The sequence below is a fragment of the Ostrinia nubilalis genome, chromosome 2 (assembly GCF_963855985.1).
Source record: "Ostrinia nubilalis chromosome 2, ilOstNubi1.1, whole genome shotgun sequence".
In the NCBI taxonomy this organism is placed as follows: domain Eukaryota; kingdom Metazoa; phylum Arthropoda; class Insecta; order Lepidoptera; family Crambidae; genus Ostrinia; species Ostrinia nubilalis.
Genome location: NC_087089.1, coordinates 15,788,788 through 15,801,754, shown reverse-complemented (window position 1 = coordinate 15,801,754; position 12,967 = coordinate 15,788,788). Strand labels below are relative to the sequence as shown.

The window sequence follows — 12,967 nt, the reverse complement described above, 5'->3', positions numbered from 1 at the left end:
ATGCACATTGAACCACCAACGACGCGGCGATATAAAAGTTCATTCAAAATCGAATAAAAGTTAAAAAATGTCTATGACTTTGCGATTGTTTTTACTTTTTTTAGCTTTTTTTTTTTAAATTAGTTTCTTCCTTCTTTCTGCTCTCTGTTTACGTCTATGCTTCGCTGTCAAACTAACTGTCATAACGACATCGCGATACGGATTTGTCAAAACAGCCTTAGGGTGGGTTGCACCATCTTAGTTTAACTTTGACAAACGTCTAAAATCTGTCAAACTCCATACATAAAACACCGGTTAACGTCATAGTTACGGTCAAAGTTAGGTGGTGCAACTCACCCTATTGTTTTTCGATCGAATCGAAGCTTATCACCGGGGTTTTAGTAATCGCAATGAAAATGGCGGGTTTTGCGATTCGATTCGATTTTGATTGAGTCTTAAATGCATGTTGGCTAAGCCTTTGTATGGGAAATTTCAATCCAGTCTTTCGATTATCGATAGGTAGGGCTTTGCGATTCGATTTTTTGCCGTTTGACTAAGCCTTTTTTGTTATCGACCTCTTTTGCGATTTGTTTATGTGTTTGCGACTGGTTTGCGATGGGTTTGCGATTTTAAAGTGCGTTTTGACTAGACCCACTGGACTTTGGCACAACCAAAACTATCATGTCAAAACCGTCTGCTAATAAAGGATTTTCTTAATTTTCCTGCTTGACTCAGATGGAAGACATGGTCTTATTTTGTATTTCTAATTATTTTTATTGAAGTAACTAATAAAGAAAAATATACCTAATAATATGTACTCATGAAAATCACAGACGCAGGAAACAGTTTTAGAGAAAGAGAAGGAGAAACAAGTCAATAGTATCAAAGGCCGGATAAGTATTATTGACTGTAAATTTTTAAGTACCTACGTAACGATTGTACGAGTATCTACATGCAGTTCAATTGTTTATTTTCGGAGCTTTACCCACAACGTACGTAAAACTCAGAAGATCCTTTTGCATATTTCTCTATTTCGAAATTGAAAGCTTCCATGATATAAGTATCCAAAAACATCTTATAAGAAAGAAAATCTTATTTGGTACTATCACTAATATAATCATCATCATTAGGTCATTTGGTCTCCACTGCATGAGCACGACGCTCTAATTTACTAGAAGCAAACGGAGAATTTGTTCTACACTCTCCTCTCCACATTGGGCATACGGGTTTATGGTGTTATGCCCGTTTTCACCATCATTCCCTAATTTTAAAGTGACCCCTATGGTAACACATAATATGAATTTTGATTTCATAGGGGTCACTTAATAATTAGGGATTGATGCTGAAAACGGACATTAGACAATTAAACAAATTATGTGACCCACTCATGTATGTCCAAAGATCTAGAAGTAGGTATGACAGTACACTGATTTTTATTTCAATAAATATGAATGATCTAAGATCTTATCTTCTTAGGCAATCATGGTCTCAATAGGTTAAGGCTCTTCTGAAAGACTGATGCATTCATTCAACTCAAGCCTTCTGCTCCCATCTCAAACACCAAACGCATTGACCGCAACGTTTGTATACTCACTCGCACGTGGCTCCGATAAATTAACTAGCACTAATTATAAATGCTAACACCAACACTCAACTGAACCGGTAACGAGAGCTAAATTTAGCAGTCGGTACAACGAGGAATGCATGACGTACGAGCATCGTACGTGACATGGAATCGAAAACGTGGAAATTCTCTTAGAGAACTGTGAAACTGCAAGTTTCGACGCGACAGCTGAAAAGCAAAAGCCTTTTACTGAATACAGCAATAGTTATACAATAGATTACAGCAATAGTTATATAACACTACTTATACAATAGATCTTATTTTTTTACGCGAAGAAAAACCTTACTACGAATGGATAATTCTTATCCCCAGTTTATACATGTAGTGCATGTCGGACACCTCAAGTCAGCAAGTCACGACAAATTTTCTCTTCAATTAATGAAGACAGCTTCATTATCACTTCAGGATGTCCACTGCTGAACATGGGCCTCCCCCAATGATTTCCATATTGACTGTTTGGTAGCAGCCTGTATCCAGCGCCTTCATGCTACCTGAGGTCTATGAGGTCATCGGTAACAGCATTTACACGGTTTTATTTGCAAAGCAAAAACAAAAATATTTGCGGGATGTATCCCAAAATCCTCGAAGGTAAAATTATTAAAAATTTCTGAGAAGAACTACATCTTATCTACATAGTTTAGTCCATAAACGACTGTAACATTGTACCTTTACGATGACCATTTACATAATGACGTACGGGACAATTTCACGGCAATTCACCATCTATTCTGTAATAATATTCATGAACACGACTCCCCTGACGTTGCAAATTTTTACGACCTGGAACTATCAGAGTCACGTCCACAGTAACTGCCACTGAAACGGTCGGAATGGCTCAACGGCAATACAATTAGGTACAGAAGAACTACTTCTTCCTTCCTAGATGTTACACGAAAATATTTTTGCGATATGATGATCAGGCCGAAAGTGGAAGCGAGCTTCACCCGGAATCTTCAATCACAGAGGAACTGGCTATCTTACTGCTAACTTCCGGAGCACACGAATGCTTTTAACATTGTAGTTAAGGCGACAGATTGAACAGAAGATGGTGGTAGCCATGACGACTTAGAACAAGCCCTTAGAACAAACCAAACCGAACAGAAAAATCTGCCCCTACTGGAAATTGAACCTGGACCTCTGGGTCTGAAGCAGGTCTTCACTAGCCAAGGCGCGGTGGTCAAATATAAAGTTTAAGACTATTACTATAGTTTTCTTACTAGCTGTGCGGTGGTTAGTTACGAGTGCTTCTGTACATCTGTACCTTGTAGAACTATATGCTAATTCCGATTCAATTTTACAAACAATTGAGTTCGAAATAAATTAAGACTGTCGCTTTGAAATCGCGTTGTTTGTGCATGACTGATGGATGTTTGGTTAGTAAATACGACTGTGAAGTGAAAATAAATGATTTGTTGTTGATATAGTGATTCGGTTTCAAATCACGATGATTGTTTCTCCACTTTCATGGAAATTCTAACTTGTTTTTTCACATCTGGCATTTAAAGGTTGTGTGAGTAAAGATTTGATGCCTACGCGAAAAATATAATAAGATAGCTATTCATCTGTACTTTTTTTTTTTTGGGCATAAATAAGTTTATTAAAAGTATAGAATTAAGAGATTAAGAATAATACAAATAATTAACCTACATAGACTAAAATTAAATATTTACAAATATTTACAAATAAAAAATATGTCCCAAATCGCTGTCCAAACAACGCGACATGGTGCCCAGAATGCTGGCTGCATTTCCGCGCTGAATGGGCAAACTGATTCGTTGGCCAAGAAATGCGCCAGCTCTTCTATCACCTGTACAGTCAATCAGCCGCTTGGCTAATTCCCTGTACAGGCGATGAGCACTTGGTCCCCACGGACCTAGCGTCTCGACCCCAAATGGCTCAAACATGTAGGTACTACTAAGACCTACATATTTGCGTCGCTTGAGGGATTCCGCTGAGGCAGCGGCAGTACCAGCCCCAGACGAGGTTTGCGGAAGATGAGACGGTGCCAGTGTGTCTACGCAGGTTGCATCCCACACTAGTGGCCGTCCCACCTTCCATGGAACCAAAGTCATACCATCAGGTCTCTTACCATCACTTCGAACCAGGCCATTTGGTTCAAGAATGGCCGGTACGGAAGCGCTAGAAAGAGACCTGCGTATGATGTCATTGAGGCTGGCGTGACGGGAAAATCTCCCGGCACTTCTGCTGCATGACAGTCCGTGATGACCAAGGGAGTCAACCATGTCACCGCAGGGACAGCGATGGGGGACAATGCATGGTGCCCCCAAACGGAGCGAGACTGCTAAATTAAAAGTGGTATTATCCAAAAGTGTGCCAATATGAGGAGAAGGTAGGGAGTGAAGCCAAAGACCTGATTCCCACTCGGCTACAGCCAGAAGACGAGCTCGATCTGCAGAACTGGAAGACGTGTTTAATAAGTTATTCCGTACAAGTCTGCAGAGCGGCTCGTCCCACTGCCTTTGTGAGATGAGAGACAACGGCAAATTTTCAGAGCTTAACTGCCTCCAAGCGCTAATGCCTTCGGCTAGGTGGATGGTAGTTGAGTCAGAACACTTACTCAGTATTTTTGAAACCAATCCACTGGTGCTATGAGCCGAAGACAAAAAAGCCGGTAGAGCAACACTGGAAATTTTGCGAATACCCAAACCTCCAAACCTAATAGGTAGATCTATAATCTGTACTTTTATCATCCTATGAGCTATAACGAAAAGCACTTTCGTATTACAGTACAAAAATACGAAGTTAGTGAATGCGAAAACTTTAAGCTTGTTTAAAAAGGAGTCATAATTCAACGAGCAGATAGCCACTTTTGCCATAACAACTTTTAAAGTGAATTTACGAAGTTGATAGCCCAACCATTGCGATAAGGCTAACTGAGCAAGATATCACGGCAAGTAATTTAGCTACGAGAGATTGCTTTCTTCCTTTATTATAACAAAATAGGAAATACAAGGAGGGATTCTATCCATCCGAGACTTCAAGTATCTACCGTTGTTCGGAGTAGCTTCTACTAAGGAACGCAGCAGCTCTGTGTCAAATATTGTTTTCACGCCCGTATTCACAAACATTACTATGAGGTTTCACAGTGCCCGTGGCCGCACAGGGTGACACATGAACCAGTCACAGAGCTCTATTCAACGCTGTGCGTTCGATTTGCTGCTTCACTTTAAGCAAACATCGTTTGTGAATGCGGGCGTTAGTCATTTTGTATGGTGGTCGCATTTGACGACGCTGCATCGACGGTCGGTGTATAGTTTTACCGAGCTTTTTGTCCTCTCAATAGAGACTCGTCATTTTCTGATCAATGAAAAATACTTATCGTAAAATTGTTTGTCGCACAGGTGATAACAGCTAGCCGCAGCCTCGTGCTGTGCGCGGACAGTCGCGGAGAAATGGAGTCGTGGGCAGGAGCGCTGCGAGGCGCCCTGCACCGCGGCGCCGACGTGGCTGACCTGGTCGCTCGCCTGTCTTCTGGGGACCACCACTGGTGAGCAATAACTAGGACTAAGCACTGTTGTTTATTATTATGCGAGAGGGAGACATGGGCGGGAGCGCTTCGAGGCGCCCTGTACCGAGGCGCCGACGTGGCTGACCTCGTCGCTCGCCTGTCTTCTGGAGACCACCACTGGTAAGCAGTAACCAGAACAAAGCATTGCTATGATCTTTATTATGCCGGTGGAGTCGTGGGCGGGAGCGCTTCGGGGCGACCTGCACCGCGCTATAATCCGGGCCTTTTCAAGGCAAGAGAGAATAGGCACTTACAGGGCAGATATGTACCATCCTAGACTGGATCTCACTTAACTCCAGATGCGATTGCAAATACCTGCCTGCCTTGTCATATATAAAAAAAAACTACTCTATCCTGAAGTAATAGAAGTCTTTGATAACACCAGGATGTTGTCTCCAGGTATGCAGCAACACACGCGCGTCCCACCTTCTGCAACGTGTGCCGCGAGCCCCTCGGCGCGCTGGGCACGGCGCACGCGCTGGCGTGCGAGCTGTGCAAGTTCAAGGCGCACAAGCGCTGCGCGTCGCGCGCGCCGCCCTCGTGCAAGTGGAGCACGCTGGCTTCGCTCGGCCCGCACGTGGTAGAGGACGTGGAAGGGGTGAGTGGAAGCGACAGTAGTAGTGTAGTCACTAAAGTCCGGTCGCCGAGCAGATAGAATTTCGTCTAATGACCCTAAGCTACCCATCCTTATCGCTTGCGCGGATAATTATATTGCTGTCGCGACTGTGCGACCGGCGGTCGCAGTGAGTGTGCGAGCGCGTTCGTTCGTTCGTTTCAGCCGAAAGACGTCCACTGCTGGACAAAGGCCTCCCCCAAGGATTTCCACAAAGCCCGATCCTGCGCCGCTCGCATCCAGGCACCTCCCGCCGTGCGAGCGCGACAGCAATATAATTACACGCAAGCGATAAGGATGGGTAGCTTGGGGTCATTGGACGAAATCCTGTGCTCGGCGACCGGACTTTAGCCACCTTCTGCAACGTGTGCCGCGAGCCACTCGGCGCGCTGGGTACGGCGCACGCGCTGGCGTGCGAGCTGTGCAAGTTCAAGGCGCACAAGCGCTGTGCGTCGCGCGCGCCGCCCTCGTGCAAGTGGAGCACTCTGGCTTCGCTCGGCCCGCACGTGGTGGAGGATGTGGAAGGGGTGAGTTTAGAAAAAAAATTTAGGTATATGTTTTTCCCATTGACTGTATGCAGCAGTCTCTAACATCTAAGACGACGTAAGGACAGTTCAATAAGCCGACGCTGCCATCCCCAGTAATCGACGCTGCCATACCCTTACCCAGTAACCGACGCTTCCATTCCCCAACATCCGACGCTGCCATCATGCCCATGATACTAAAACCACAGAATTATACCTCTAGAATTATATCCTAGTCACCTACCACTATTAGGCGCAAGTAAAATAACTATAGGTAAATAACAGTCATAAATAGTCATTTAACGAAACATAGCCTACGTTAAGAAGTGTAGCATGTGTCACAAGTAATAAAGAAGTATTGTTCAGCAGGGATTCATTAATTTTGTATACTTTAGTCAAAAAATAAGGACCCGTAGAGTTCACAATAATATCCTGTTACTAAAAGAGCTTTTACAAACTAACATCATTTCATCCCCTGCAAATAAACTGTATTAAATCGCAAAATATTTCAATCCTTACATCATTGTAGAGAACCAACCTCATCCCCTCCCCGAGTGCACGTAAATTATGCAAGTTAGATAAGAAGCTTGCAAAGAGGCAATATTAAAGTGCAGTGCGCGCTCACCGACCCATGCATCGCCCGGAGCAAACGCGGATGCTTATCAGAGATTTACCGACTTCTAAACTTGCTCACTGAAGCTCTGATGTTTATTTATTATAAGTATCTAGCTTACTATCTACCTAACTACGATTTAGAGCACCAACTCGCAATGTATGCACTCAGAAAGTTTAACAGGAATTTCGAAACAACTACTTCAGTAATTAACATACCAACGGACAACTAATTGAGTTGAATCTCCGAAACTACTAGACCGATTTGAAAAATTCTTTCACCATTAGAATCCTGTATTGTTTTTGATGAACATAGGTGGTACGAAGTTCGCCGGGTCAGCTAGTTGGATCTAAATGTATAAAGAATTAGCGGCCGCCCGCGACTTCGCACGCGTGGATCCCGTTTTACCCCCTTAGGGGTGGAGTTTTGTAAAATCCTTTCATAGCGGATGCCTACGTCACAACATCTACCTGCATACCAAATTTCAGTCCGATCCGTTCAGTGGTTTGGGCTGTCCGTTGATAGATCACTATGTCAGTCAGTCAGTCACCTTTGAGTTATATATATTTAGATTATCAGCTAATACCTAGGGATACAGTACAGTATAACCCCTCTTCGTAATACGTAGCTTAACCTAGTTTCCTTATTTTATTTATGACCTTTGGTTCACCTAGCTACATCATTGGATTCCACCCAATTTTCTCTTTATTCGATTCCTAGCATATAACGTTAAGAAAACCCGCTTTTCAATAAATTGATACAACGTAATCTAGTTGGTACAGTTACAGTACAGTAATTGGGTTTATATACCTTCAATAATGCCAGGTCTACCTACTGTGAAACAAAACAATTTGTATGTGATCATCATAACAATAGTTTTGTGATCTGAATCAGGCCTGTTCATCTCCTCGAGTTTACATCGAAAACAAAACACGCACGATGGCCCACCTACAGGATACTATTCAACAAGGCCTCACATACGAGCGAACATTGACTCACGCACGCGTATTCTTGTGTATGATGGAAGAAAATAAAGAAAATGGTGTACTAAATACTGTGCAGTATTTAACTGCCTAAATAATAATAAAAACAAAGAATGTACTTCTTTAAGTTGCCTCAAGACACTGAGAGGTAAATAAGTAGTTAATATTATTCATGATAATTCATGCTAAATCATGTATTTCCTCCGCCATTTTCCACAGTTTGGCACCTCACGTCACATCATTTTACCGAAGTCAGCCCTATAGCTTCGGCGCAGTGCCGATCACTGACGTTTGTCAACAAAATGGTGCTTGACTCTTGAGACAGGCTAAATTACACCATATTGTTAATGGCATTGAGCATACATTTTTTTAAATACCTTCGCGAAGTAAAACTTCTGTACGTAGTACTTATTATTATTCTGTGTCTGAATTCTTTAACTGCTATATTATGTTTAAATTAGTAAGGCATTTTTCTATAATGTAACATGCTACTGTATCATGATTGATTTCCTGAATATACGAGTATAAACAATAGCGGACATCCACCACATCTTTATTTTATGGCCCACCAGGAAGGCAGTAAAAGGACAGATTTAACAGCCGCGATCGCTGAGTGGTATTGAGTTGTTCAATCAAAGAAATTGACCCATTTCTTTTTAATGACAGAATGAAAGTACCACAGAAACGTCTGGGGTTTACTTTTTAATTTCAAGACTTTTAAAAGGTTAAAACATTCGAATGAAAGTCTAAATATACACCGCAATTTTCAACTTTATTGTCTTGGACTTTTATTACAGTCTGACTATATATTTTATTTATTAATTTAGTCTGAGGTGGAATTGTGTAAAGCAATCGTAATCATTTGACAGTTCATAGCGTACGATAAAGTCAGTTAAACAAAGCGTTTGACAGAATAATCGTACGTCATGAACTGTCAAATGATAACGATTGCGCTTTACACAATTCCATCTCTGGTCCGTGAGCACGTAGAATTTTGTCCAATGACCCCTAGCTACCCATCCTTATCGCTCGCGCGTAATTATATTGCTGTCGCGACTGAGCGACTGGCACCCGCAGTAAGTGTGCGAGCGCGACATTTTACTCGTGTCATCATCATCATCATTTCAGCCATAGGACGTCCACTGCTGAACATAGGCCTCCCCCAATGCTTTCCATGTTGATCGATTGGTAGCGGCCTGCGTCCAGCGCTTCCCCGCTACCTTTACGATGTCGTCGGTCCACATTGTAGGTGGACGTCTCACGCTGCGTTTTCCGGTACGCGGCCTCCATTCCAGAACCTTGCTGCCCCATCGGCCGTCAGTCAGTTCTGCAAACTATGTGTCCTGTCCATTGCCACTTCAGCTTGCTAATCCGTCGGGCTGTGTCAGCGACTTTAGTTCGTTTACGGATCTCCTCATTTCTGATTCGATTTACTCGTGTATAATTCGGTTTCTCTCATCTGCATTAATCTGCATCAGCAGTACTCGTACTCAGTAAATAAAATTGTTTATTTTACCGTGCACACTGCACACTGCTTTTAGTAAACCTTTTTAGGAAAAGCATATTATATTTTGTATATTGTTCCACAAAGAACTCAAGACGAAGCTTTGCTTTATTATCCCTGGACTACACAGGACATACTTAAAGGCTCACACACAATGCACAAATTATTTCTCACCATACATAAAATAATGCCAAAATATAACGTAAACTTAATAAATGATTCGCATGAACACAAAATGTGGTGATCTAAATAATATATTTTTACCGCTACCACAAAACAGCTTCATTAAACATTTGAAACATAATTGCAGTGTTTTAATTATTCAAATCAACCATTTGTGAAACGAACATCCATAATTAACCAGCCATCGTATTGTTGCCGCAACTGAAATAAATAATTTATTCATGCATTAAGTGTTATGAACGGCTCTATCTTTATCGTTAAATTTTTTCAGTATTTTTTAATATTGCAAACTTGTGAAATGATGGGATTTCTTTAATTAAACAATATGTATATTATGTTGAATAACTTTATAAAATGACTGATATACCTAATGAAAACTGGCCAAATCAAATCTAACCTCAAATAAACTTGGCACTCATTTAGATCTCCATTGTTTTTGCGGCGAAGCCCACAGCCAGGCATAATTTTTGTATTAATCTTGGCTCTCCTTTTTTACATTTATGTTTTGGTGGGATTTTACTTAGTACATCACATTTCAAAAACATTTTCCATCCAAACGATTTCATACTACATTTAGCTAGTCTAATAGTTAAGCTTTAGTTAGGCATATAATTATAAAATACAAGCCCGAAACAAGAAACTTAGAATGTTACTGAAGTTACAAGAATAGCCTTGTTTCGTTGGAAAACATAGAATGGAACAAGTCAGTGACTTTGAGATAACTTTATAACTTTCCCCGGGTTGAGCCCCATCTATCATGTTGTAGTCGTTTGTTATTGAAATAAGTTTGCCAGGTACAAGCACACTTACAAACTCTTTACTCGATTCATTTGCCATTCATATTCTTGGAAACTGGTTATAATAAATTTATAAACGGTGATTAAGAATCAACTCTTCCTAACTCAAAGGTCGTAGTTTTGTGGTTGGTTCTTTAATTTTTAAATAAAAGAATTCATAAAATTACACTACAACATGATAGCAAGTAAGATATTGATACTTCATTCGTTCAGCCAAATGATGTCCACTGCTATACAAATGCCTCCCCCTAGAATTGAAAATTATGAAATGAGAGCTCTTTCATTTCAACCATAGGGCGTTCACTGCTGAACATAGGTCTCCCCCAAGGATTTCCATAATGACCGGTTGAAAGGAGAGTTAAATATACTTAAATCCATTTTTATTGTAAACAAATAAACATAAATAGATACGGTCATGCACATTGCACACAATATTTGTATTCTAAAAGGATCGAATCCGCTACCTCTGGTCAAATAGCAGGTCTTCTAACTACTGAACCAAATAGGTCGAATAAAGCAATATCTGTCTAGCCATGACTTACGAGCTGTATCTAATCTGAAGAAGGATTTATAATGCCCCAGCCCGGGGTGATATTTATTAAGGTGCCGTGTCTTTTGTTAACCAACAGAGAAATTCTGGTAGAAAATGATATTTCATTTTGACCACCAGTAAGATTCGAGATATAATTTCAAACTTTAATGTTCGAATAGGGGGGTAATTTTCCTGTGATTTTCGAGAGCGATAATTGTACTTGAATTAATATTAAAGTTCGTTTTTAAATAGTTTGAAAAGAGTATGCATCGCATATTCTTTATGGAATTGTGTTTTATACTTTCTTCAGTAAAAGTGAAAGCCCACAGTAACATTTGATTTTCACCCGAAAAATAGAATTTCCATTTCAACAAACGTGCAACAAAATTGAAACGTATTTTCCTTCAACACTAAACATCAAAGAGAAACCTATAGAACGCTAGAGGTAGAAATTTAATAAAAAGTTTTGTTTATTTTATTGTAGTATAAAAGTGCACCAAGATTTTTCAATCAAGCTCACCTTTCAACCTTCATCTAGAGAATACAATCTAGAAAGTTTATGAAAAAATCCGCAAAGCACACGAGCTAAGTCGCTGTAAGGCTGGACTGCAATACTTAATGTTTGATATTAGATTCCCTGACCTTTTGAGGTTATCATGAAGTTGTGGGGATAGCCGGCAGCAGTTATGCAACTTTGCGCAGCAAGCTTTTAGTTTAAAAGTCTTTTTGCCTTTACAAGACAGTGGGAATATAGTTCCCACCATATTTTGAACCTTATTCGCTTATCTTAAGGTTCAAAAACAATGAAAATTTTGATTATGTTAGGACTGGGAAAGGGTTAAGATATAAACTACTAGGTCGACAATTTATGATGTACGCACTTGCACGTACAGTATCGACACGTATAGAAACTGGAACTCCATGAATTTTACATACTATACATTTAAATACATCTGTAGGTCGCACCAGGATAACTATCATTAATGCAAATGCATGATGAAAATCGGCTGAAACCGAAAGGCTGAAACAGAAAAAAGTTCTCAGTTTCCTTTCTTCTTACCTACTTCAATACAATCAAAGATAGTTATTATGTCACTAAATAAAAACAGGTCAATATTTAGGCTGAGTTGCACCACCTTATTTTAACCGTAACAATGACAATAACCGGTGCTTTTGTATGGAGTTTGACAGATTTTTGACGTTTGTCAAAGTTAAAATAAGATGGTGCAAGTCAGCCTTAGAGAATTAAATATGGCTTACGCCCGTATTCACAAACGATGCTTACTTGTAAAGCAGCAAATCAAACGCACAGCGTTAAATAGAGCTCTGTGATTGGTTCGTGTGTCACCCTGTGCGTCCACGCGCCCTAAGAGACCTCATAGTAATGTTTGTGAATACGGGCGTTAGTGTCATTCTTTTCTTTTCTTGATAAGTTTAAAATTGCCAGTTTCTATTGTGGAAATGTCGCAGCTGAAATACCAGAGACGCCATCTTAGATTCCAGGCGCGTTAAGTGTGCGTAAATAATAAATGAACACCCCTGACACTCGCGCAGTCAAATGCTTATAATGATATCCTAAATTACACTTTGCTGAATTGTCTACGTGATCACGGGGTGTATTTTAAGCACCTGTCAATCAGGCTAAACTGGTGTGCCGTGGCGTGGCGTGACATTGGTGGAAGTATCAATTAATGTAAGGGACATTTTGGCCAAAATGAGTTATATATACCAACGCATTCAGAATTTTCGGCTCTATCGATTGGTATACTTGAAATGTTGATATCTTTAAAAAAATGTCCCTTACCTTAAACATTTTTAGTCGTCTGAATACGACTTTTGGGAAAAAAAATGATTTAAAGGACGTAAATTCCTTTTAATAATACAATTCAGCCCTTACCCTAAACTGTTGGTTTTAACATTTGAACTCATTGAACCTTACTTCATTTTAAACTTTTTGATTTATCATAATTAGGCCCTTACGTTAATATGCATATAGGATATCAATTACTTTTTTTGGTGGTGATATGCATTTAATGCCTCCCACTCCTACTACACTTATGAACACTAAGTTGTCTTGTTTCTATCT

The 12,967-nt window shown here is 40.4% G+C and overlaps 1 protein-coding gene across 1 annotated transcript in view; it reads left to right on the top strand.

Moving 5' to 3' along the window:
- LOC135079036 (diacylglycerol kinase delta) overlaps positions 1–12,967 on the top strand; it is a 192,763-nt gene that overhangs the window by 140,560 nt on the left and 39,236 nt on the right. The window contains exons 4-5 of the mRNA XM_063973669.1: positions 4,966–5,111; positions 5,532–5,730. Of these exons, the coding sequence (XP_063829739.1) occupies positions 4,966–5,111; positions 5,532–5,730 (345 nt within the window). The remainder of the gene's footprint in view (positions 1–4,965; positions 5,112–5,531; positions 5,731–12,967) is intronic.